The 26,343-nt window shown below is 39.1% G+C and overlaps 1 protein-coding gene across 1 annotated transcript; it reads right to left on the bottom strand.

Moving 5' to 3' along the window:
- Positions 1–115: 115 nt before the first annotated feature.
- LOC140338634 (catalase-like) lies at positions 116–20,301 on the bottom strand. Its single transcript, XM_072422917.1, has 12 exons — positions 20,139–20,301; positions 14,318–14,428; positions 12,439–12,569; positions 10,579–10,683; positions 9,747–9,872; positions 7,959–8,150; positions 7,155–7,307; positions 5,167–5,305; positions 3,472–3,602; positions 2,088–2,195; positions 905–983; positions 116–144 (listed from the first exon to the last, which is right to left on the bottom strand). Exons 1-12 carry the CDS (start codon positions 20,299–20,301, stop codon positions 116–118), a joined length of 1,467 nt encoding a protein of 488 aa, XP_072279018.1.
- Positions 20,302–26,343: the final 6,042 nt, after the last annotated feature.

Raw genomic sequence — 26,343 nt, 5'->3', positions numbered from 1 at the left:
TCCTCTTTTCTAGTCTGCTCACTCCAGTCATCCACAAAACCAGGCAAAACTCTCTGCTTAGGCTGTAGGCAATCCCACCAGCCTGATCACTCTCATTTGGTAAATGGGTACCAATTCACAAATAGGACTGGACAGAACTTTCTGCTTGTGCTGCAGGCCAGTGGTCCTCAACCTTTCGGACTGCGCATGCGCAGGGAGCCGTGTGTCACTCAAAGGGGACGAAAATTCCCCCAGAATGACGTCATGATGCCAGACGTCATGGTGCTATCAAGAGACACAACCCTCCCACTGCCCTAAACCTGCGATGCATATGAGAGAAATGGCCAATGGATCTGGCCAGTGCGCCCCCCCCCCAAGCAGGGTCGTTTTCCTGACCCCACTGGGGGGGTGCACTGGCCAGAGCAGCGGACCACCAAAATTTTCTCACGGACCATAGGTTGGGGACCGCTGCTGTAGGCTACCTACTAGTCCTTCCATCTTGCACAGCTTCTCTACAGTGCAGCTTCCTCCATGTATACCATAATCAGGCTTTTTGGTAAAGGGGTAGCTGTTCACACCAAATTCCAACTTAATAAACTTCTTTACTTTAACTCCTAACTCATTTTTTCAGCCTAGGGCAAACTCTTTTGTATTCCTTGACCCTCAGTCACCAACCAGAACTCTTCTCCCTAGTCTAATCCCACTTCCTCACCTAGTATCCTAGTAGGGTTTTATGTTCTTCTATGGTTCTTCTATTAGTGGCTCCTGAGCCACTGGTTGTGGAACACTATTGCATGATGCCAACCTCATCTTACAACCAGAGAGTTCCTCACAGTTCCCCAAATCTGGTCTACATCCCTATTGTAACTTTTATCTTTGGCTTTTAGACTTATTCTACTTCAACATAAAATAATTTATTTTACCTGTTTGGTGGCTCCAAGTTTCTCAAGTTCAGATAGGACTCGAGCACCATAGTCGGGGTGCACATCAGTAAAGTTCTTTACCTGGAAAATATTTATAGAATACCTTTGTCACTTATTTCCTGTGAGTTATATATGTATGCTTGTTTAATACTATTGTTAAAGCCTAACTCCAGCTTCACCTTTGCTTTTATAATTGGGGCTGGAAAAATATGTCAGGTGGGAATTCCGTTCTGCCTTTACTGACTTTATTGTGAGTACAATAATCTGCTCCTATAGTTATATTTCCCTATTCTTGTAGATGTAGATGTCCTGTTGTGGGCTTTCTATTCTGGCTTTGAGAATTTTTTTACTCTTCTGCAGCAAGAAACAGCTTTTATGACTCTGTGTGACATTATCACCAGGTTTGTAAAATTTTTGTGGAAGCAGCCGCTGGGAGCTCAATTCATACTAAGCAAGCATATCCTTTAAACTACAGGGACAGAAGACAATGGAAGATAAGACGAGTTCAGGGCTAAAAATACTGACTGGGATTTTAGGACAGCAAAAGCAAAATGTTGCTTAAGCAGGTTTTGATTTCACATAATTTCTGGTAGATTAACAAAAATGTATTTGCAATTTTTAATTGGAATGGAAAAATGATATACAAGCAGTCCCTGAGTTAAGGACATCCAACATATGGACGACTCCTAGATATGAACAGGCTTCCCTGCTTTCTCCTGTGCAAGACGGTGGTTTGATGGGGGTAGGGGAGTTTGCATGACTTGCAGAAGAAATCTTTTGCTAAACACAGCTGAGGTTGTGGGTGATCTTAGAGAGGTGAGCTCCTTCTGCAGCCTCTTGTAACTCTTTAATGACCAAGACAAACTCTGCAGTTGTTTTTTTTTGCATATCAAAGCACAGCTTGCTGCAGAAGTTAATAAATGTCTAGGCACCCTAAAGTTTTTTTTTGCTTTGTTTTTTTAGTTTGTGATCAACTCACAGTGATGATTTTATATACTAACTGATGCCTAACACGCTGCCTAATATTATGTTGAGACAAACATCTGTCCTAGTTGCATAATGTACATGTTCCGACTTACATACAAATTCAACTTAAGAACAAACCTACAGTCCCTATCTTGTATGTAGCCTAGGGACTACTTGTAATGCTATATTTGTTACATAGAACGGGCAATAATAACTTACTGCTCGCTTCTGAATGAAGGGCTTGGCACCTTTAAGACTCTTTGCAATATTCTGGCACAGTGACTGTCGTTCTGCTGAGTTCAAAACATTTAGATAGAATGCTCGTACCTGGGTAAAAATCAATGGGAGAAACAAATTACCATACAACAAGATCCAGTCCATTGTACAGTCATATCATTTACATAAATGTTTATATAAAGATGAGTACGTATTAGATATCACATGTGCGATACAGTTGTATAATTTGCATATATTGTTGTATTAAATATTAAAGACAGAGCCTCATAAATGGAAAATGGATTACTTTGTTTAATAAGTAATCAGGGGTAGGGTTCTGTTACATAAATAATTAGGAAAAAAAACTTAATTTGTTCCACAATTAAACATGAGTGATTCTCAAGTACTCCTCAAGAAGGAATATTTTGCACCATCATTAATTAATGCAAGGTTTTGCGTTATTTGTAAAGTTTAACTCCAGCCTTCCTTTAGCCTTGCACAGTTGTTCAGGCTCCTGCTCTGTACTAAAAATTATTCATTTCACCACACACAGTCAAATTGTCTCATGTTTTTTAGAAGCTGCAGCAAGTCATGTAAAGCCCACCTCCTATCCTGGCTGATGGACATTCAGCATCATCTATCTCAGGGTGGGCAAACTTTTTGGCTCAGGAGCTAGAATGATTTTTAAAACTTGACAGATTGGCCAGGCAGTATCAGATGTGTGAACTGATATAAATTATGTGTAAAAACTAGATGGATTTAAAAGCTCAATGGGCTGTATATGGCCAGCATTTTGCCTGATCTAGCCTTTTACACCCTAGCTGAGCCAGCCCACCCCTTTAATTCATTGAATTATAGCCTTTTACACGTGAAATTCCAACATCACATCAAATGGAGATTATCATAGCCTCCTAAGGAACTATATACAGCGCCTGCCAAACCGTCCCACCAACCATGATCTACCTGCATTCAAAAACGTAGTAATGATGTCACTGGATCTAAAATAAACTATGCAATATACTATACATTTAAAGATTTTATTTCTCATTTCATTCACATGTTGATAAGGATAAGAAACAGGGAATTAAAGTGCAGCTTTAATTATTAGTGGAGGTGGGGAACTCTTTTTTTTTAATACTTAAGCAAGACACAATGTTTGTTTCAAAACAGTGAGGAGTAAAGATCATCTCTTTAATAATTATCAAGAACCAGAACCGTTTTATTCATGAATTACTAAGTGGATTTATTTTGTAATTGAAATAAGTGCGGTATTTTGGATTAGGGTTGAGGGGAAAAGAGCACAAAATATAAGTTCACGAATGCAGAATAAAACATTTACATTTCTATATTTCAATAACAAAGGTGAAAGAAAGTGGCTCCTATTTACCTGGGATATATTATCGTCATTGCCGCTATCGTACCTGGCGACATCCCCCGATAAACAAAAAGACGACTGTAGAAACTCTCGCTTTACTTCTGGGCCCCCAAAACTGTTTGGATAGTAGTTTGGTGCATTTCCTGAAGGAGCAATTCCAGAGAACAAATCAGATCAACCAGTAAAAAAAGAATGTATTGAATGGTAGGAAAAAGCTTTTAATAAAATTGTGTTACAGGCAGCCTCTGAAAATCAAAACCTGATTGCAAATTGTTTTATCATCATATATGCTTTTTTTTCATTTTGGCCATACTTCTAGATTAAAGCACATTACAACACTTACTGTAGATGTGGTGGCTGCATTTTGATGGTCTTTTTTCAATAGCAAATACAACACGTTGTGGGGTGTGTTTATAAATGTTACACTGTAGCACATTTTTTAAATTGGATTCAAATAGAAAAGGAACAAAACAAAGTACTGGTATACCTAAGCATTGAAATGCTGGCAAGTGAGTCTATTAAAAAACATTATTTTTATTTGATATGCAATATTAACATACCTCTCCATACAAATTGATAAAAGATGGGGCCCAATATATGGCCTCAAACATCACATATTTAACATGATAAAATAAGATGCTATCAAAGATGTTTCATTTAGTAATTCCTGACGCGTTTCGTGGATACAACCGCTTCTTCTGGGTATTTATGATAGAAAAATAGCATGTGTGAATGCAAATATCCAGGAACCAAGATGGTGATTAAATCCAACTGTGCCCCAGGATATCCTAAAGCACAATGTCATGAAGAGCATTAGGTTGCTGGCAGCGGTAAAGATGGTATTCCCAAAATCAAGTGACCAGCAATTTAGATGATCATGTTCCCTATTTGGAGATATACTCCAACTAAATGGCATCAAAACAAAACAGTACTAGCATGCCTGACATTTTCTAATTGAATCTAATGTAACATATGTGTAAATTTTGGCCAAATTGGGGTGAATCTTGGAAACATTTAGAAAAAGACCTCTATATATCTGTTTTATCAGGAAGAAGAAGGGACAGGAAGTTTGTGGAAGGAGGGTAACATTTTGGTATTTCTGACACTTTGGATCTGATTTAATAAAGCGCTGCAGGACTGATGAGGATACACTTTTATCAGTAAAGCTTGGTGATCCAGCAATTCATTTTAGTCAATTGCTATTTGCAATGTTTTGAATCCAGGACCAGATCAATTCCAGATTTGCTGGATCACCCAGCTTGACATAGGAAGGTGTATCCTTTTCAGCCTTGGAGAGCTTTATTAAATCAGGCCCAATATTTCTGAAAATTTCAACAGATATTTCTGTACTTGTTGCTTGGAAATGCCTTAAAAAGAAAAATAATGTCGCCTCCACATCTAAGGACTGGTAAACTACTATGTTTTACATGTTACTGGGCTTAGATATCCTAAGTCCAAAGTTAAAATTGTAGAGAGGTGTCAAGTTTTTTAAAAGGGAGTTAAGCATACAGTGGTCATTTAAGGGAGTATGTATTAGGTGTTTATGTTAAGTATTAAAGGATAGTTTAGGTGTTTTGTTATTATAAAATATAGGAAAAAATAAAGAAAGGCATTTATGTGTCCTGCAGCTGGTGCACAACTGTTACAACAAAATTTCATTATCAATCCTGAGGTTTTGGTGTTCTGAATTTATAACACATACGATACCTTGATTGTTATCCATTGTCATGAAACCATCTCTGCGATAGTTTGCCACTGCCACATGCTTGGGAGCATTCACTGGGATCTGTTCAAAGTTCACGCCTAGTCGATACCTCAGGGCATCAGGGTAAGTAAGCATTCGTCCCTAGGAGAAAGACATCAAATAATATGTTAGTGCTTTAGATCTTAGCATGGACGTCCATGCTAAGAACCTCCATAGACCAGCTAAAGTCATTGGGCCTGATTTATAAAAGCTCTCCAAGACAATCTTGGAATGGATCTGGTCCACGATTGAAGACATTTGCCGACTAATAGTAAATTACTCTTAGAAAATCTATTCTATCTATACCTAGGTTCTTTGATGATGGTCTATTCAGTCTCCAATCTTGGAGAGCTTTAATAAATCAGGCCCGATGTGTTGGGTACAATGATTAATTACCAGCTCATCATACTTCCAATGTCTGTTGGGAAGCTGATACTTTTGGGAATGTTGAACTCCTGCTCCCTTAGGGGTTTCATTGCAGTGACTTTAACCTATTTATTTATCTCCTGCATCTATGTGGAGGTTGGTGGGATGATCCACTCAGCACTGCAATGTACCAGTAGATGGCCTGGAAGGTTTCATTTGAGAAGACAACGTCCAAGGACCATTTCTTGTGAATGAAGTGGTGTTTCTTGGCGCAGGTAATGGGAATGATGACGAATTACCTTCTTTAGTTATGGGTGGCTTTATATGAACTTTACTATTTATGTTTTATGACGAGGCCCCTATAAATTGTCTTGGATTGTTATATCGGTGCAGCTTAATATTGAAATACTTATAGATGGTTCTTCATCTTACCTGATGACACCACTAACCCCTCCCATTGTGTTTTCACCACTACATGGAGCGGTTTTATAGACGTTAGTTTAGCAATTTGATATACATTTGAAATCTGGGACCCTAATGCTGTAACGGCAGAGTGATGAAAGTTACCAACACTGCTTGGAGCCATGATCTGTTGTAATGTGGTTTATTTATTTATAGAAGCACAAATGGTTTATTGATGGACTAACATTTCACAAGTGCACTGCTTGTTCACATTTTAGCACCATTATTTTATATAAATGGTGCATTTTGGTATGTTTTTTTTAGATGTTTATTCAATGTAGTAGTTGTGTTCTTTATTGCTGCATTTAAATGTTGATAGATGGCTTAGGTATTTTCAATGTGGTAACTATTTAGCCCCTTTCCTTTCCAACAGATGTATGAAGTATGAAGAACCAAAATAAGAGTTCTATGTGGAACAAGTAAGAGCCGCTATTGGATCTGGCTTTGTTGGGTCTAATGAGCATAGAGGTAGGAAATTGTTGTACAGAGGTCCCACTTCGGTTATCCCAACATTGGGGAGACCAAATTGTTGTACACAGCTACATTTACTTATAGAGCAGTGTTTCCTAACTAAGGTCCTGTGGAACCCCAGGGTTCCTCCAGTGGTTGCTGAAGATCCCTTGAGCAATGAGCATTTTGTGCCTCTCAGGTCAGATAATTTAAAGACGAATGATCTTTTATGGTATCTGTAAAAGTGGCATTCTTCTCAATGACCAACAATGTAGGACGCGTTTTTCCCACTGACTACCGCATTTATATATTGTGAATTGTGGATTTTGTGTATATAGTAATTACATTCGGGGTTCTCTGAGACCTGAAAGTTTTCAAGGTCAAAGGGTAGAGAAAGATGGCTCTTAGTGTATTCAATAATGAAAACCAGACACCACTATAATATATTTTACTACATCACATTTCTGCACTGCATTGTTTTTCATTTTATTGGGAACCAACTGTTTGTTTTGGTGCATTGGACAGCTTAATTTATTAAATTGGCCACCCTAACACGATGCACCCCAACATGCAAAACAATGCATTGGGCAGCCTAATGTGAATGGGCCTTTATTTGGCTCCCAGGTCACATGTGCATGGGCTCCCAATGTAGAATGTACAAGTGGTATCTTACAAGGAGTATCTTGTCAGGACTGGGTTCTATTCCTGGCACCATATTATGTGGGCAAAAGGCGATCTGTTCAACTTCAGCAAAGTAATTCTCTGGATTTTTGTTTAAGGTAAACTTGCCTACTGGCAACAGTGGGAACTGTTCATGAGGCCAAATCTGCAACAAAAAGACAATTTATGATTAATAAATCTTCAATAATCTCCAGTTTAACCACATCATGTGCAGGCTAAATTAAATAGAGCATCAGGTATGTAGTAGGACACGTATGTGTAAACTGCATGAGGGTAATACCACTGTTACCTGTTCCAATGTCCCCTTTCCGCCCTTTAATAGGCAATCAATCATTATTCAGTTTAATCACATTCAAAATGAATCGAACAATTATAAGACATTAAAATAGGAACAGATAATGCTGAATTGAAATACAGCGACCTTATCTCCCTGGAGGCAGAAGCCTTTAAAATATATAACAAAGGGTAGGTGGCTTTGCTGCATGCAGCTACATTTGAAATATGAGTTTTGTATGGAAACTTTAAACAAAGTTTTTGCTCTTTTCTATAAAATATATGAAAATAGTTGTAACTATTTGACGCTAATTACTATTAATACTGTGTATAAAAAATGGTAAAGGGACAGTACCAACTGATTTGGGACAAACCCTTAATATAGTTTGAAGCAACAACAGCAGTTCACATCAAACATTCCCAATATAATAATAATATATGTATCTTTCCAAGAAATATTGTAGTCTCCCTAAATATTGGAAGCGTTTTTGGGTTAATCTTTTTACAGTTGGTGGCTTCTTACCTTGGTGATGTCAAAAGGATTAAATGGCAAAGTTTTGGCTTGCGCGAAGGTCATGACCTGGATATATAGAGTCCAAGAAGGAAAGTCCCCTCTGTTAATGGCATCTGCCAAATCTTTAAGGGCATAATCTGGATTTGATCCAGAAATAGCTGCTGCTTGCTCGCTTGTTAGATTTTTTATACCCTGATTGGTCTAAAGAGATCATAAAAAGATAAAAAGATTTTTAAAATGACAATTAAAAGAAATATGTATAAAAACACCTTCCCCCGAGATTATGCTTGGTTAAAATAAAGACAAGAGATTGAATTGGGATTGAAGGCTAAATATAACAGTATATAATATACAATAGTTTAAATATTAAGTCCACTGCCCATTACAACTTCATGGGGTGTGGACCAAGCAACTAGACAGAACACATCTAGTATTATCTTATTCCTGTTGGACGTCTTGTGACCCGACGCGTTTCGCCTATTAAGGGGTGCCTACTGCTGACTTGAGCAAGGTAAGATTAGGAGATCAATACACTTAGTATATTCTCCTAAGATTAACTTGACCCCCTTTAAAATCATAAATGATAAAACAAATCCATGTAATAGGCAAAAAACCTGACTGGATCTACAAAAACTGTAATTCTGGGCAAATTAACAATAAAGAAGGCAAGAGAAGGGCTTGTTTTTGCATGCAAGTAAATTTTAGTTGAGAAAAATGTTTACAGATCACAGGATCCCAAGATTGGTCAAAGATATTCTGATTTAGGCCAATTTGGCACTATACAAGTGTCTACTATAAGTATAATATCCAGAATGTGGTTGCTGTTATCTAATAGGTTCTGTATGCCAGTGACTCCCAACCCCCGTGTTGCGGACCGGTGCTGGTCCTTGGCTGGTGAGTTGGGAGCTGCAAGTGACAGGAGGCAGAAGCGCCAGCAGCGATAGTATCAGTAACCTCCTTACACTGCTCTAAAGTTAGTGACAGTGTGACAGTAGAAGCGCAACCAGCGGGACCACGAATGGCTTTCTTTACACTGCTTACACAGGAGCTGCTGAGAATAGCGTGTAATACCGAGAGTAGTGTAAGCTGTGCATATACTGGGCTGTGGCAAAATTTTATTCTATGTCACCGGGCCCTGCTGTCAGAAAGGCTGGGGACCACCACCCTACATGTTTTGCCTAAAAAGGCTTCTTCAGGGGTAACAACATGCAATACCAGGACAGATAAATTATAGTTAGTTTTTCCATAAATAGGAATGTTTGGAAATTGGTAATAGGTTTGATAAAACCAATAATTCTGGGCACTTAAGGTGGCCAATTACTTGATTGTATGCCTGGGCATTGTGCATGGGATATTAGTTGAAGTGGGCTAGGAGACCAAAGGAGTTTAAGATACTATAAGGCTCAACAACCAACCTAACTCTTGAGCTAGTCATTTTGGGCAGACAGCTGATCACAATAAATCCAGCAAGGTGTTTTTTTTGACTGGTTAACCATCGTCATTGATCATCATGATCAATATTTTATCAGTTATATGTAATAGTGCATTGGATACCTGTAGTAGGTTGCAAGGATTTATTACCCTTAGAAGAATGCTTAGGTCTCCAGGATTCCCTGGTAAAGCCAATTATTTGGGGCCAGTGGGAAAAAAAGCTAAATCAAATAATCAAATTGATGGCTTATGTACAGCGCTGTGTAATATGTTGGCGCTTTATAAATCCTGTATATTAATAATAATAAAATGTCCCATGGAGAGTGCATGTATTGCGGAGACAACCTTTAACTACATTGTACTCACATTATAGACAAACTTGCAATATACAGCCGCTCCATGTGCATTGACCAGTTTGAAGGGATGGATTCCAAACCCATGCATGTGTCGATAACCATCAGGGGTTCCACGATCAGTAAATATCATGGTGACCTATGAATTGAAAAGATTTTAGTACATATAGTCATCTTCTGGCATGAAAATATGTTTCACCATTAAAGAAGACCTGTCATTTTATAGCTTGTTAAAGGAGCAATACACACTACGGTAATATAAGTGGGGGTGGAGTATAATAAGTGGGGGTCTGTGTACCCACTCCCAGTTAACTTCTGCACTTCAACAAACTAATAGAAATGCATGATTTTAATATTAACAGTGTGGAGTCATTAAATCAGAACTTCAGCCAAAAAAAAAGAATATCCCCCTGGACCATTAAATAACAAAATCAGCTTTTGCTGCAATATTTACATTTATTTCTGTAGCACATTTTTCTACCACTAGATGTCCTCTGTGAGATGCCCAGTAATATTCCACCCATTTTCTCTGATCCCAGGTTGTCTTGTATCAACCCCTTGTCTGTGACTGGACAGTGGAAGAAAAGGCATCACATTGGTGAGCTTATGTTTCTGTCACTTTGCATTCTTTTCCCATCAGTATGCTTTTTGTCGGCACATACTGATTGGCTTCTTGTGCTGCTTTTTGTTTTCACACTCCAGCTATAAGGCAGTTTATTGGTCGGCTGATGACTGAGCTGCCCAGAGAAATGAGAGGTCATTGGACTAGCTTCAGTGTCTTGCAGGGGTGCCTAGATCCCACAAACGGCCAAACAGAATTATTCATATAAGACATAATAGGATACCTCGTGGAGGGTTTCTGGGCGAAGGCTAAAAAAATCCCACAGTGCATTCGGATCTTTTAGATGTGTCTGTGGATTCTTCTTCTGGGCGTGTGAAAGAGATGGGAACTAAATGAGAAAAAGACAACAAAGGTCAAATCTGGGAAGCAAACATCCAACTCTTGCATGCTAATAAAAAATATAGAATTAAAGAAGCCACAGTCTGAATAAAAAGCCAATCCTCTGCAGAGCCAGAATTCTGGACAGGCCCCGCTGACTAGGACCTTGAGTGCCAAGCTTATTAGTGGCAGCACTTTGCTGTCCAAGTCACTTTACCCCACACCTTGTCCTGCCTTGGTAATTATTTCTATGCTCATAGAGCCTACAAACAAGTAACTGCAAGTCTTTTCATTCCACTACTATGGGGGTGAGATAATCCCCCATAGAAATTAGCTCCTAATACATTGCTTGGACCCCCCATCCACCTCCACTCAGTGTCATTAGCACACATTATTGCTTTTTGAGTCTATTATTATATCTTATAAAAAGCTACAGTAATAAAATCAAATAAACATCCATATGTAGGTAAACAAGAAAGAAAAGAAAGAATAATATGCTTCAAGGCTAATGTTTAGTAAATATATTTATACCTATTACAGTATACAGATCATATTAATATAGATCTATATATATCACAGCTCCAAAGATGGCTTTAGTGGTTTGCCAACAAATTAGAAAATATCCATGAGTGTTAATAAGCAAATCAATATCTTGATTGTCCCTACGGGGACCTACGGTTCTGTGCAATCACTGGGCCTGATCTATTAAGAACTGTAGAAAATAAGCAGTCAGTGAGATCCCTTTGGTCATCGTCTTGTGTAAATATTCAGCAAACCTGAAATTAATCTGGTCCAAGATTGAAAATGTTTGCCAAGTAATAGCAAATTATTTTAATAAATCCATTTCAAGTTTGCTGGATCACCCAGGTTCTCTTACAATAGTCTTATCAGTCTTAGAGAGCTTTAATAAATCAGACTCACTGTATGTCCCTAATATTCTGGATGTCATTACACCTGGAGGGTGACGATATCATGTGGAGAAAAATAACTGGTATGAGACTATACCCTCAATTAATTCTAGAGGTGGCCTCCCCCTTAAGTACAAATTGAAAAATATGGGAAGAAAAAAAGAAATAGAGGGGGTTTCCCAAGGGCCAATAGATATGTATGTACCAATAAAGTCCAGTTGTTATAAAGTTGTAGTACAGTTTTTAAAAAAAAATACAAAATAATATTTGTAAATCAAGCTAGTAAAACAAATAGTTTATGCAAAAATCAAATACATATATTTTGTGAAACAATAATGATTATATAGTGTCAGTTCATGAGTACTAAATGATCAGAAATCATGGTCTTGCTAAACAAATTCACTCCTAATTTATATTAAGAAAAAGTTCTTTAACCCGACGCGTTTCGCCTATTTGGCTTCATCAGGGGTATTTGTGGAGTCCAGTATATAAATTATTTGGAGAATAGATGTCTCCTGATTAAATAAGTCAACAGGGGTCCTTGAACTTGTTGAGATGTTTATAGGTGATTGTAGTAGGTTGCTTTAAGGAGCATGAGGGGGTGGCTTGAGAAGGCAGCTGAAGCTCATGAAGCACATATGATGTAGAGAAGAGACAGAGTTACTTCTTAAGAAAAGATGCTTCTCCTCTGCTAAGTGGATGAACATTTCTTGGCATTTTACTTAACTTATTTACTAACCCACAAAGTGCCTTGATCACTGCCCTGACCATACCGAGTCTTGGCACCAATCTTCATCCACAGTGTTGAATATATCCTGTTGTATTTACTTTGCTATCTTCCAATGCAGTCTACTCACCAAGATGGGGTCTCTGATGAAAAATACAGGACTGTTGTTGCCAGCCAGGTCCCAGTTCCCTTGGTCTGTGTAAAATTTTACGGCAAACCCACGAGGTTCCCGAGATAAGTCAGAACTGCCAGATTCACCACCTGCAAAGAGATAAAATAAAAATATCATATTGTTTCAGAAAAAAACACTGCCTAATAATATGTTGAGACAAACATCTGTCCTAATTGCATTTATTAAAATAATGTACCTGTTCTGACTTACACACAAATTCAACATAAGAACAAACCTACAGTCCCTATGTAGTATGTAACCCCGGGACAACCTGTATATATATTGTATATAGTATAATACAATGATTATATCGGAAGCCCACTTTTAGCCAAAAGAAAACTACTTCTTTTTTTTTCCTTTGTACTTCCTTTTTATCAATAGGGGTTCAGCACCTAATATTTATTTATTGGAAGAGGGGGAGTAGACAGACTATTTTATTTATTGGAAGAGGGGGAGTAGACAGACTATTTTATTTATTGGAAGAGGGGGAGTAGACAGACTATTTGTGTACCTCTTCGAATTACCAGTACGTCTGGCTGTGCTCAGCCCTGCTTTTGTAGCCCAGCCTTTTATCTGCTGTATATAGAGATCACTTTAATTCTATGGGCAGAGCTGCTGGACTATGGTGCTTAATAGTATAACTGAGAGATACATGTGAAGAGGGCACATTGCACCTGTGAGCACATGGCTTTATCATGTTTACCAGTCTCTGTGTTAGTTTTTCTATATTATAGATGTTCTGCAATCTGCATTAATGTTCTTGATAGCTTTAGGCTTATATTTTACACTGTCACTGATCCCTGGGAGTTTATCATAATTGTATAAAATGCATTAAACACTGCCAATCAGTGCAGATAACTGAGGAATGTAATGTGTACAATTGCAATACCTACAAAAACAAACATACAGTTACAAAACATACCTGTTCTACAACACAGAACAGGTATCAATGGTGCTAAACTATGGTACAATGTCTCCCTCTAGTGGTGCAACTTTAGAATACAACAAAACAGGAATCTTTATTAATTGTGCCTATTTTACCATAACTATTTTTCACCATTTAATTTATTTAAGTTATGTTTCAAGTGTAGTGGAACCTCTAATTCAGTTAATGTACTGCTACAGGCTATTGGCCTGCTACAAGAGCTAGTGATGCAGGAAAAATTCAGAAACTGCAGACATGCTACAGGAGGTGGTCAGAGACTGCAGGCATGCTACAGGAGATGGTTAGAGAGCGCAGGCATGCTGCAGGAGGTTGTTAGAGACTGCAGGCATGCTACCAGGAGATGGTCAGAGACTGCAGGCATGCTACCAGGAGGTGGTTAGAGACTGCAGGCATGCTGCAGAAGATGGTAAAAAACCACAGACATTCTACAGGAGTTGTTCAGAGACTGCAGACATGCTACTGGAGGTAGTTAGAGACTGCAGGTATCCTACAGGAGATAGTCAGAGCCTGCAGATGAGTTACAGGAGGTGCTCAGATACTGCAGACATTCTACAGGAGGTGGTTAGAGACTGCAAGCATGCTACAAGAGGTGGTCAGATACTGCAGACACCCTGCAGAAGATGTTCAAAGACTGCTATAGGAAACATGCCGCAGGGGACAGTTATAGACATTACATGAGACTACTAGAGATCACTGGAAACACAGATTACTGTCTACAAGGGCCCCCAGGCTGCCCAAAAGTACCCTGCGCGATAGATTAAGCACCAGGGAAAGAGTGGCTATCCAGGGCAGATGACATCCCTGTCTATAAGTGTGAACTTTCGGAGACAAAACAAGTAGTGATGTGCACAGCTTATACATTATGATTTTTCTTGCAACTAAACAACTTACTTGTAGTAGAGAATCGCACAGCGATTGGCGTCTTTTTTCCGACGTACTCAAACACACTCGCTTTGCAGTAGTTGGTAATATCATGAGTCACTTCAAAATACCCAAATGCTCCTAAATGGGAAAAAAGTAAAATTATATTTATGGTTACCTTCCAGAAATCCAACATAGTGTCTTTGCTGTTCTGCCTTCTTCTCCACATACATGTATTGATTTAATTTCCAGCAGTACAGTGCTAATGTGACTCCCAGGGAGCCTATCCAGACTAAATGTAAGAAAAGGCACTTGGGAGATGTAATTCTGGGGGGCTGCATCACTAAAACTGAGCTCCTAGCAGCTGCCCCTGAATTTTACCAGCCTGATGATGATGTCACAGTGAGTAAAAAATGCTGTTTATTGCTATAGGAACATGGTAAAAAGACTGAGACTTTACCTAGAGGAAGAGAGAGAGGCTATTGGCTTAAGTTAAATAACGGCTATTCAAATAATCAAAATCCACAAACTAGTACTTTGCATTGACATCAGTTGTAGTGATATGCATTGCAAGCTCCTCAGGGGTGGAGACTATTCTAAGCTAAATGACTGGCTAAAACTGCCTACAGACCATGTCTGTGTTGTAAGCTCCTCAGGGGTGGGCATTGATATTGTAGCTAAATCTTGGTGATATATTAAACACATAAATATAGCCTGGGGAAAAAAGGCATGTGGCAAATAGAAAAAAGTCCTTCATGACAGGGTGTAAGGGCTGCATAGTAAAGAATAAGGGGGAGGTGAATGGGAGAAGGGAGAAAGAGTTGCCAGGTCCCTGTTGGGGGGGTGGGAGGGGGTGTCAGGTCTGGCGCTAGTGCTGGGGGGTCCAGGAGCGTGGAGAGTAGATTGCCCCAAGATAAGTTGGATGTATTGCGGCTGGAAGTGAGGGCAGCAGGGGGGGAGGGGGCGGGTGCAGGAAAATGCCGTCTTATTTTGTGAGGCTGAATCGGGGAGTGCGGGCAGATCTGGAGGTTTGGTATACGTTTTTGGGTAACTTTAATAAAAAAGCGGTGTGGTTGGAGGGGCCGGTTGATGCTGTTGATTTAGAGTTGTTTACTGATGCGGCTGGAGCGTCTGGTTTTGGTGCATATTTTAGGGGTAAGTGGTGCGCAGGGGTATGTCCGCAGGTTTGGGTGGATGATGGTTTGGTTAAAAACTTGATAGTGTTAGTATTATTTCCCATTGTATTGTCAGTAGAGATGTTGGGGAGGGAGCTGGCTAACAAAAAAGTTAGGTTTTACTGGGATCACTTAGGGGCGGTTTAGGCCATCAATAGTTTTTCGGTGTCGTCCGGACCTGCTGTGCGGTTGTTGAGGCATCTGGTTTTTTGGTGTATGGAGTATAATATATTCATATTTGTAAGACATTTTCCAGGGGTTTGTAATGTCGTCACTGACCCTTTGTCTCGTTTGCAGTGGGACTGGTTCCGTGTGTTTGCACAGGAAGCAGAGCAATGCGGTTACCGGTGTCCAGAGAGTCTGTGGGGGATTGTGAGGGGATTATCGCAAGGTTCCTTCATCGTTCGGTTAGTGTGAGGACTTGGGGGGCATACGAGGCGGTGTGGCGGTAGTGGGACGCATTGCAGAAGCAGGTAGGTCTGTTTGGGGAAGGGACACAAGTTCAAGGGGTGTTGTGTCTTTTGGCCCAGAAATTTGCTGAGGAGGCATCGGTGGTGGCACTTAACAGATTAGTAGCAGGACTGACTTTCAGGTTTAAGTTTAGGGGGATGCCGGATGTGACAAAAGCTTTTATGGTGAGGTAAGCTCTCAAAGGATTTGGTTTTCTATCTGGATAAGGTGAGTCCACGGATTAGAAAGTCTAAGACAGACCAGTTGGGGAAAGGTTTTGTGGTGCAACTGTTTCGGTTAGTAGATCAATGATTTGTGCAGGTGTTGGAGGAATTTTTAAAGGTCAGCCCACAAAGAAAGGGGCCTCTTTTTGTTTATGAAGATGCAGTTTTTGTCCCTTTTCAGTTTGTGGCAGTTTTTCACCAGGGTTTGCTGCAGCTAGGTGTGCATGACAAAGCATACTCATCTAATTTCTTTAGGATTGGGGTGGCCACCGAGGAAATGATTAGAAGGATTGGGCGTTGGGAGTTGAGGGGAGGGGGTACTGGTATTGTGTTTGAATTTGGGGCTTGCATTGTTTGTTTGTAATTTTAGGTGGCGAACCTGGTGGGGTACCCGGAGGGCCGAGATCCGGGTGGAAGGTTGACAGTTGGGGGTGCCCAGGTCAGAAGCTACAGTGCGGTGGATTGGGATTTCCAGAATGCTGTGGAGTTGGGTTGTTCCAGAAGTCAGAGGTGGGCTTTACCTTCCAAGACCTGCAGCCTGTTAAGTGGGGGGCTTTAAAATTTTGGTTCGGTATTAGACAAAGGAGGATAGTCAGAACTGTATAAGGATTTGTGGTTTAATAAAAGTGTTAATATATGCAGAGTTGTTTATATATACTTATGGTTATTAATGTTATTTATGGTTATTTATAGTTATTCATGTTATTAAAGTTATTTATGAAAATGTTAATGTTAAATTTATTTAATGTTAATAAAGAATCGGCTGCTTGTCAGCCAAATTTAAGTCCAGCGATGTGTCTGTGGTTAATGGGAGAGATGGTTTAAAGGGTGGAGGTTGGCTAGCAGGGGTTAGAAGGTGGAAGGTAAGTCTTAAGAGGTATAGGAGGTGGTAAATGGAAGGGAACAAGGGGGAAGGGAGAAATTTCGGTACTGAGCATAGATCCGCACTACCCTAGTCAAGGGTTTTCTCACTTCATTTAAAAAAGCATGAAACATCCTTTCCCCTTGTTTCGCTATCAAGTAGCTCAAATACTGATGGTTGTTTCAGTATACCAATATCAATGAAATTTTAGTTAATAAGACCTATTGTTATCTATTGTATATATATATATATATATATATATATATATATATATATATGTATATATTATTTAACCAGGAATATAATTATTATTTACTCATTAAAGGATTAGGCAGTCTGGAACTCTAATATAGAATAACTTAGCATATTATTAGCCAACCTCAGATCTGTCATCATTTTAATACCTGCCTAATATGTACTACCTATGTACTACCGCATGGCTCTGTGAGGTTTATCGTCGCAGCTGTTTCTCTATATTAAGCTTATTATTTAAGACAACCCCATCACTGTATACAACTTCACCAATATCTCCTTTTTTTTTTGCCTCATCAAGGGTTTCACCATGTTAATTACTATGACTAATAGGACAAAATGCATACAAATTCTGATTTCTAACACCATTACAATTGCAAAGGATGCGGATAGATAATAAGGTCTGAAACCAATCTGTAATGGTGGTAAATAGAGACTTAAGCTGCGTACACACTTCCAATTTTTATCGTTCAAAATGAACGACGAACGATCGATTGGGCAAAAATCGTTCGTAAAAAAAGTAACCATTTAACCAGGAATATAATTATTATTTACTCATTAAAGGATTAGGCAGTCTGGAACTCTAATATAGAATACATTAGCATATTATTAGCCAACCTCAGATCTGTCATCATTTTAATACCTGCCTAATACTCATATGTACTACCGCATGGCTCTGTGAGGTTTATCGTCGCAGCTGTTTCTCTATATTAAGCTTATTATTTAAGACAACCCCATCACTGATATCTCTTTTTTTTTTTGCCTCATCAAGGGTTTTACCATGTTAACTACTATGACTAATAGGACAAAATGCATACAAATTCTGATTTCTAACACCATTACAATTGCAAAAGATGCGGTTAGATAATAAGGTCTGAAAACAATCTGTAATGGTGGTAAATAGAGACTTAGTCTGGATTGCAGGTCAGATGATGGTGGTCACAGCAGTTTTGTTTGTTCACTTTGTTGTTACATAAATATAGAAAGTTACTTGGTAAGGCTTATGTTGATGTGTTCATTTGAGGATTGCCATCCTATTTAAAGGATCGGTCTATTAAAATCAAAGCTAACCTGTTTTATTGCATTTTGGAGATGATGGAAAAACTGTTACAGTTGGGCTTATGTATGAAAATGAATTTTAGATCTTTGAGTTTCTGTTGCCATTTTTTAACCTAAAAAAGGAAGTCTAAAGCAGTCATTACAAAGGGGAAGGGGGAGCTCAATGCGTCTGGAGGAAAATAAATTTAATCCCTGGGAATAAAAGGGATTCTTCCTTATTATGGCTCCACCAGGAAGTGGTTTCAGCAAATACGATAGATTGCTTTAAGAAAGAGCTGGATGCTTTTCCAGAAGCACAGAATATACCAGGAGATTCAAGCTTTAAAGTAAAGATAACACTGACTGTTGATCCAGGGAACATCCAATTGACTCGGGGAATCATGGAGGAATTTTTTTCCCCTGTTGGAGCAAATTGTACCATGGTTTGCCTTCCTCTGGATCAACTATGTCCATAGGGATTTATATATGGAATACATTAATTTCCCTAGTGGTTGAACTTTATGGACCTATGTTTTTTTTCATCCTGACTAACTATGTAAAACAAGCATTAAATACTTACCTGTCCCACTGCCCACACTACTGAATTCCACTGGGTTGAAGAAAAAACTTGTTCAAAAGTCTTCTTCCTGCAATACTTCCATGAGTGGCAGATGTTGGTGTCTCCTACTACGCTTTATGGTTTCTACCACCAGTCCCTATGCCACTATAGGGTGCAAAAATGATGTAGTGGGAAGTGAAGGAGACCACAGGGCACAATGGAGGACAAGGCTCCCGACAGACCTGGAATGTGCTAGATACGGGAGATCTTTGAGTAAGCTTTTTTCTTCAACTGATAAAGTTTGTGCAGTGTGAAAAGAACAGATAATAATTTAAGGCAACAACAATGAATGTGCAGGTTATCCTATAAAAGGTTTTCATTTTATCCTTATCAAGATGGATTTTATTATAACAATATACATTCACTGTAGATGGGCTACAGTGTCAGGGGACCAAACTGGGTGCCACTCCTGTCAGCTAAGAACAGGTACCTGAGGCATCAACTTACATAGATTCACCAATCTTGGACAAGAAGACTGGAAAAATGTTGCCTGGTTTTACGAGACTCAGTTTCGGCTTCCCCTGACATTTTATAACTGTTAACAACACTGTTATTCGGCCCTCCCCTCAGACATGTTGTCTTGGCGTCACCTTTGATTCTGCCCTCTCCTTCACCCCCCATATTAAGAACATTTCCAGGTCCTGTCACTTTCACCTATGCAACATCCCCCAAATCCCCCCCTACCTGTCCCCTGAGACCACCAAACTTGTACATGCTCTTCTCTTGTCTGGACTACTGTAACATCCTCCTCTCTGGTATTCCACTAACCCGACTCTCTCCTCTACACGCTAATATGAATGCTGCAGCCAGACTCATCCATCCTTCCCACCGCTCCTCTTCCGCTGCATCTCTTTGTAGTTCTCTTCATTGGCTTCCATTTCACCTTGGAATCAAATTAAAGCTTCTGTGCCTTGCCTTCAATTCCCTCCACAGTTGATGAGTCCATAAGTATCCAAATAACAGAATGGTATCATTTTTTTCTCTGTGCCCAATCAACTGCTATTTTTTTTCAATGGAGTAAGAGTATATCACACCAGTTTCTATTTGCAATATGAAATATTATTCTTTCAGATACATTTATGCAAGAGAACCAATTTACTAATGCTGTATAGCAAGATAAAGGCCTATGACGTGTACAATGAAAAGTGTTGTAAGCCCTTCAACACAGGCCCTAAAAAGGAGAATGTGATTGGAGGGCATGAGCCCTCTTTGTGGGGTCAGAAGTTCTCACCAGCTCCACGGGCATGCACCACCCTTTCCGGGATTCGTTCCCTGACAAAATGAGCCATTTCCTCCATTAAGACCACATCCTGCAGAAGAATCGGCCCTCGGGGTCCCACCGTCAGTGAACATAGTTGGTCTCCAATGGGAATCCCACTTGATGATGTCAGCATTTTCTGCAGAGATGGAACACATAGGGTTAATTTCAAATCAGAATTCCAAGCATATTTGTAAGTCAAAATTGTTATAGCTCTGTATTCATTATTATGTTATTAAACAATGGAAGACACGGGAATACATTGACTTAGTATGAGTGTCTTGCAATCGCATCATGTAGCAAAGCTCAGATTGGGACAAGAAGAAGGAATACAAGGAGCCAATCAGTTGTTTTACATTGCAAGTGCAAATACAGCAAATTATTATCCAGTATTTATATAGTGCCAACATATTACACAGCATTGTACAAAGTCCATAATCATATAATAAAAGTAAAAGTTCATCTGTCTGCTGGTGTTTCTTCTTTTAAAGTTCAATGATCTGCAAGCTTTATCTAACAGTGGCAGAAAAAAATGAGGTCTTCTGTCTTGTTAGATAGGGTTGTGTTATGTTACGGTAAATCTTAAGATTTTAGATAGCTCACGCATACTCCATATTAGCTGTTTGTCCGTCAATTGCTTTAACAATTTCACCTGCAGTAGCAACATATATATTGTGCTTTCTACTTTCATTTTGATATCATTGAATTTCCATTTCCTTTTTTGTCTGTTTAGAACACCCAGCACCAGTGTTGAACCTCTCTACCCAGGACTTGGCCACATATGCCTCCTGTATTCCTTCAAGAGCATTTGAGGATGCCTCTAAAGAGGTAAAGCCATGATTCACCTATTATCAGCCTGGAGTACTGAATCCAGATTGGCAAGAAATGCAAAGCTGTACTGTGGCATATCCAAGGCAAAGTTATTTTAGATATCATACCAAAGGAAGCTTCGTGATTATAGGTGTGTGACCTAAATTGAATTTAAAATAATATGACTACTAAAGCGAGATGATAAGGGATAAGATTGTAAGCTCTTCGGGGCAGGGTCCTCTCCTCCTGTGTCAATGTCTGTTTTTGTCTGTCATTTGCAACCCCTATGTACAGAGCTGTATAATATGTTGGCACTACATAAATCATTTTTATTATTATTAATAATAATAATGATAATAATAATAATATTAATAATGATCGCTCAATAACAGTTCAATGAACACACCAATGTGAGGACCAGATTATTTTGGATAGCAACCTTCATTTTAAAAGCCATTAGAGAACTAACAAGTTCCAGAATGCAGTCATATAAGACATGTTTCCCAATTATTTGTCCAGTCCGGTGATTGGAGAGTACTTCAATGTGTGTAACACAATATTGGGATGTATCATAACTTTTGTGCTGTTTTACAGGTGGGGACAAAGCCTGGAAGGGTCTCCTAGAGTTTGGTGTTTCATGCTCAGCAGGGCCATTTCTCCCATCCTGGAATCTTTAGAAAGCATGCAGATCCCCTAGAATACATCCCCTGTGCATGCCAAAAAAAGGTTAATGAGATGGGCATAACGTTTGTGCTGTTTTCAAGGTGATGACAAAGCCTGGAAGGGTCTCCTAGAGTTTGGAGTTATATGTTGAGCCAGTCCTCCCATCCTGGAATATTTGAAAATCATCGAGATGTCCTAGAAAAAGTTTAAGAGCACAATAAAACAGGTCATAGCTTCAGTTGGGTTTGTATTGCTCTCTTGATGGTCCTGATGATCATTGTTATTAGAACCAAAAAACCCTGATTATTTAAAGTTCTCCAAGGCTGGAGAGAATAAACTTTCATCAGTGAACCTGGGTGATCTAAAAAAACTGGTATGGATCTGGTCCAGGATTGAAAACATTTTCTAACAAATAGTAAATGACTTTAAGAAACCCATTTCAGGTTTGCTGGTTCACCAAGATTCACCGATCAGGGTGTATCCTCTCCAAGCTCAGCGACCTTTATTAAATCAGGGTCAAAGTGCTTCTGGAAAAGGAAGTTGGCCATTGTGTGTAGGCTAAAGAGAGCTCTATGATAGGAGAAGAGCATGGTCCTATGACTTTAAAAGGCCATGTCAATACGCTGTTAAAGAGTACCTAAACTCAGAAATTTCACTTTATATAAAAGGGTAGACAACCCTTTTATGTAAGGTAAAAATTCAGTTGTTTGTTTTTTTTTTTAATGCAACAGGGTGCAGCATCGCCCCCTAATTCTCAAATGCCTAGGCGATTGAGAATGAATGGGAGCGCAAAGCCTCCCGGGATACCTACGTCATACATCCCCGGGAGGCTCTTGGGTGCTCCTTCACTTATGCACAGTGAGATCGGCAAGTTTTTTTTTCTATTCTACGTCCCCAGGTCTCGCTCCTGGGTTGGGTTGATGTAGGATGAAGAACCAGGAAGAACAGGGGAAGATGGCGGCACCTGGTGCGCCGGCTCCAGGACGGATGCTGGGACAACGCGGGACCCAATGCAAGACGCTCCTAGGTGGATCAGATGGCCCTGTGGGATTGAAGGGAAGTGCATTTTTAACACACTTTAACCCACCCCTTTCTGCTTTCTAAAATGGTGCATTGCATTATTTGTGTGTCAATGTGCCATGGATATGCATTAATTCAAGTGGGCTACCAACACACCAGACAAAATAGACTGCAACCACACTACTACTACCCTGTTTCCCCGATGATAAGACACTGTCTTATTTTTTTTTGAAGGCCAAAATATGCTCTAGGGCTTATTTTCAGGGGGATGCCTTATTTACCCATGAAGAAGACTACAGCCATTCATGTCCACTCCCTTGTTCGGACATATTTCTGTAAGTTACAGGTCTAAAATTTAAAAAAAAAATTTCATGAAAAATAGTGTACCGCTTTTGGTACAGAAATCTAGACATCAGTGAAACGCCCAGGTGGTTGTTAATAATAATAATAATAATAATAATAATAATAATAATAAAAAAGAGGATTTATTTAGCACTGCTTTTAATAATGCAGCAAACACAATATATAATATTGTTCCTGTGTGTGTGTCATATTTCTATATGCAGGTTCACTACTGAATTTAAAATGTATTTCTTTGAAAAGAAATAAATTCTTTTCCTTCACTTTCTTTTACTAATACCTGTAAAGTAGGTAACCACAAACAAAATGTGTAAAGCTCTCCTGGTTATACTTTCTCTCATTTCTGGGCCTCATGTGTTGCTGGGCCCAGTAGTAAAAGCATGGGCTGTTGGACCCGATTTATTCTGATACAGCATATGAGGGGCCCCTAAAACGTTTAGTGGTGCATTCCATTAACGTCTGGTATTGGGTAATGTATTAAGACAAAAACCTGTTGATCTCCATTTACACTTTATTTATGAGGCAGTTAAAGGCGAGTTAGAGGCGAGATACTGAGCTAACCATTATTAAAAACACTTAGCTGCCTTATTCCCCTCCCTCTGGTTGACAAGCTTGGGTCATAAATCTTCTCCTCTAATTATCAGTATATTGTATTCCAGGTCATTGTCTGAGGCCAGGATTAGCCAAGTATTTTTTTGGAAAGAGGCCAGGAATGTATTCCTCGTGTACTTCCCATCTCATATCTTCTAATTTAAAGAATGGGTGGAATGATAAATGTGTCTGAAGACAGCAAAGTGCTAACAATAATTTAAATTACTGCTTTGCTGACTGACTACTCCCTTTTTAATGTGTAAATTGTAATATTTAAAAATCTGAAAACATAAACATACTTAGCTCTGTAAAAACATTAATGTTACTTTTTAGCTGGCACCGTTTCTGGATTCTCGTTTGTGTATGGCTATGGAGCCACCAAATTCTTGGCAAACACTATAGACAGGACACCTTATTATACCCGGCCCACTCGGAGCCAAATCCTGCCCAATAGGAGCTCAACGTTTTCCTTTGACATTCCGTTCTCAAGATTTTCAGCAGCCAGTAGAATAGCAAGGGGCAGTAATTTGTTCTATGGTAAGCAGGGCATAACATCAGGATAAGGGGCCCTATTGTAACGTTTGGCTAGGGACACAAACAAGAATACAACTTACCTGCAGTTTGTACTGATTTGTTTAATCACTTTTAGGGTCTATTCACACCAAGCACATGACATATGTGTGCTGCTTTGCCATCCATTGTGAATGGCACTCAAATGCAGCGGTTGCCAACCTTTCGGTCCTCACAGACCACTAAAATCATAATTTTAAATCCTGCAGACCATTTATACAATTTTTTTTTTAAAGATAAATATATTTGTAAAATAATGATTTTCCTAATGGTGCTGACAAGGACTGTGAAGGCTCTAATTCATTGATCAGCTCACAGTTAAGTGAAGTATTACTATTGTTACTATTATCATTAGTTGCATTATCTTTGGTATTACTTAAGAAATGCTAAATATTTGTTTGCTTTTTCTCACCCATTATGGGTTTATTTCATTGGAATCTAAGACCAAACAAGAAATGATAGTTATCAAAGTCAAACTATTTGATGCCAATAAATATAACAATTAAGGAAAATACACAGTAAAGGACCAACTTACCTAAAAGAGCATCTGAGAAATAAACAAACAAAATAAAACAATCGGATGAGAATCGGTAATCGCGGAGCGGGGTGACTGTTGTAATGGTGGAAACTATACTGAAGCGTACGGCTCTGTAACGATTCCCTCATACAACTTGAGACTACACTGACGTCACACTGCGTCTCACTTGTTTTTATGTCTCTTGTACAGTTTTTGCAATATAAAGGTGAAAATTGTCATCCAGAATATAGGAATTTATTAGAATATTATTGTTTTGATATTAATAAAACATAAAAATGAAAATAATCTCCAAATTTTTCTGCGGACCACCAAAATTTTCTCGCGGACCACTAACTGGTGACCACTGCCCTAATGCAACTCCAAACTGCATGTTCAATGCAACACACCACAGTGCCTTGTGCTCCACTGCACAAAAATTAAACTAAGCCTGGACCTTTCATTAGATGGACTGCAGCCTCTTCATCTAGACTGGGCTTCCTGAAGCAATGCACAACAAACTTTAAAAACACCAAAAATTCATTTGCTACAGCGTTCATCATTGTGGCCTAAGGCTACGTACACATGTGCAATAATTTTCGTTAGAAAACAAACGATTGACGACCGATCAACGATTATGCACGATTATTTTGAACGATCGTATTGTTCACAATTCTGTATATGCTGTAACGATACAATCATTTGAATATATATAATCCACCAATAATGTACACACGCTAGATACGATCGTTTGAACGATGCAGGAAGTGACGTGCACAGGAGAAAGTATACTGCAGAACAATCCACGATCACTGAACGACCGTACACACAATAGATAGCGAATCATCGTCGCCCAATCAGATCTGCCCGGACAGTCGTTCGTTTTCAGCGACATTCCTCGTTCATCGGCGTCATTGGCCAATCTTTGTGCACCTTTTTGTTAACTAATATCAGACGAACGGTCTTAGCCGTTTGTTTCCAATGATAATTCTTGCACGTGTGTAGGTAGGCTAAGTTGGCACTTATCAGACAAGTCCGCTTCACAATAACATGGTATCCTGCATAAAGCAAAGAGCAGTGAATGAGACTTACTGAATAAGGAAGCACATAGTGTAGTAGCCCATACCAGCCAAACAAACTTTTCCCGATCTAATTGCAGCTGTTAATGTCAGGGCTGATAAGGAAACCCCCATTTGCATGCAAATCCTGCATTGTGCACTGAATAGTCTAAAAACTACCCAAATAATTTTCTGATTAACTCATATGTTATAAACAAGGGCGTTTCCATAGATCTAAATACATTGCACTTGTTTTTCATTGTACAGCGACATGAACAGCTAGTGGGGAGGGGAGGGGGATCAGTGATTTAACAAAAAAGAATGCAACATAGCAATTATTTGGGATTTTTATTTCAAATAAACATGTGATCGGAATGATTGCAAGCATTGCATTGACACAGGCACCCACTGAATGACAGCTTTAGCAGGGGTGTCAGTCAAATTCAAATACAGAGAGGTCCGAAACTAAAAACTCGGACCGAGTCAGGGGCCAAACTTGAAATTTATTGAAAAAATTGAGGAAGTTTACTAATTCATCCATAACTAACAAAAACAAACCCCTCTACCAACACTTTAGGGTTGAAAAGACTCA

This window comes from Pyxicephalus adspersus, chromosome 9 (assembly GCF_032062135.1).
Source record: "Pyxicephalus adspersus chromosome 9, UCB_Pads_2.0, whole genome shotgun sequence".
NCBI lineage: Eukaryota > Metazoa > Chordata > Amphibia > Anura > Pyxicephalidae > Pyxicephalus > Pyxicephalus adspersus.
Note: the sequence above shows the minus strand (reverse complement) of the source record. Positions and strands in the feature narration are given on the sequence as shown.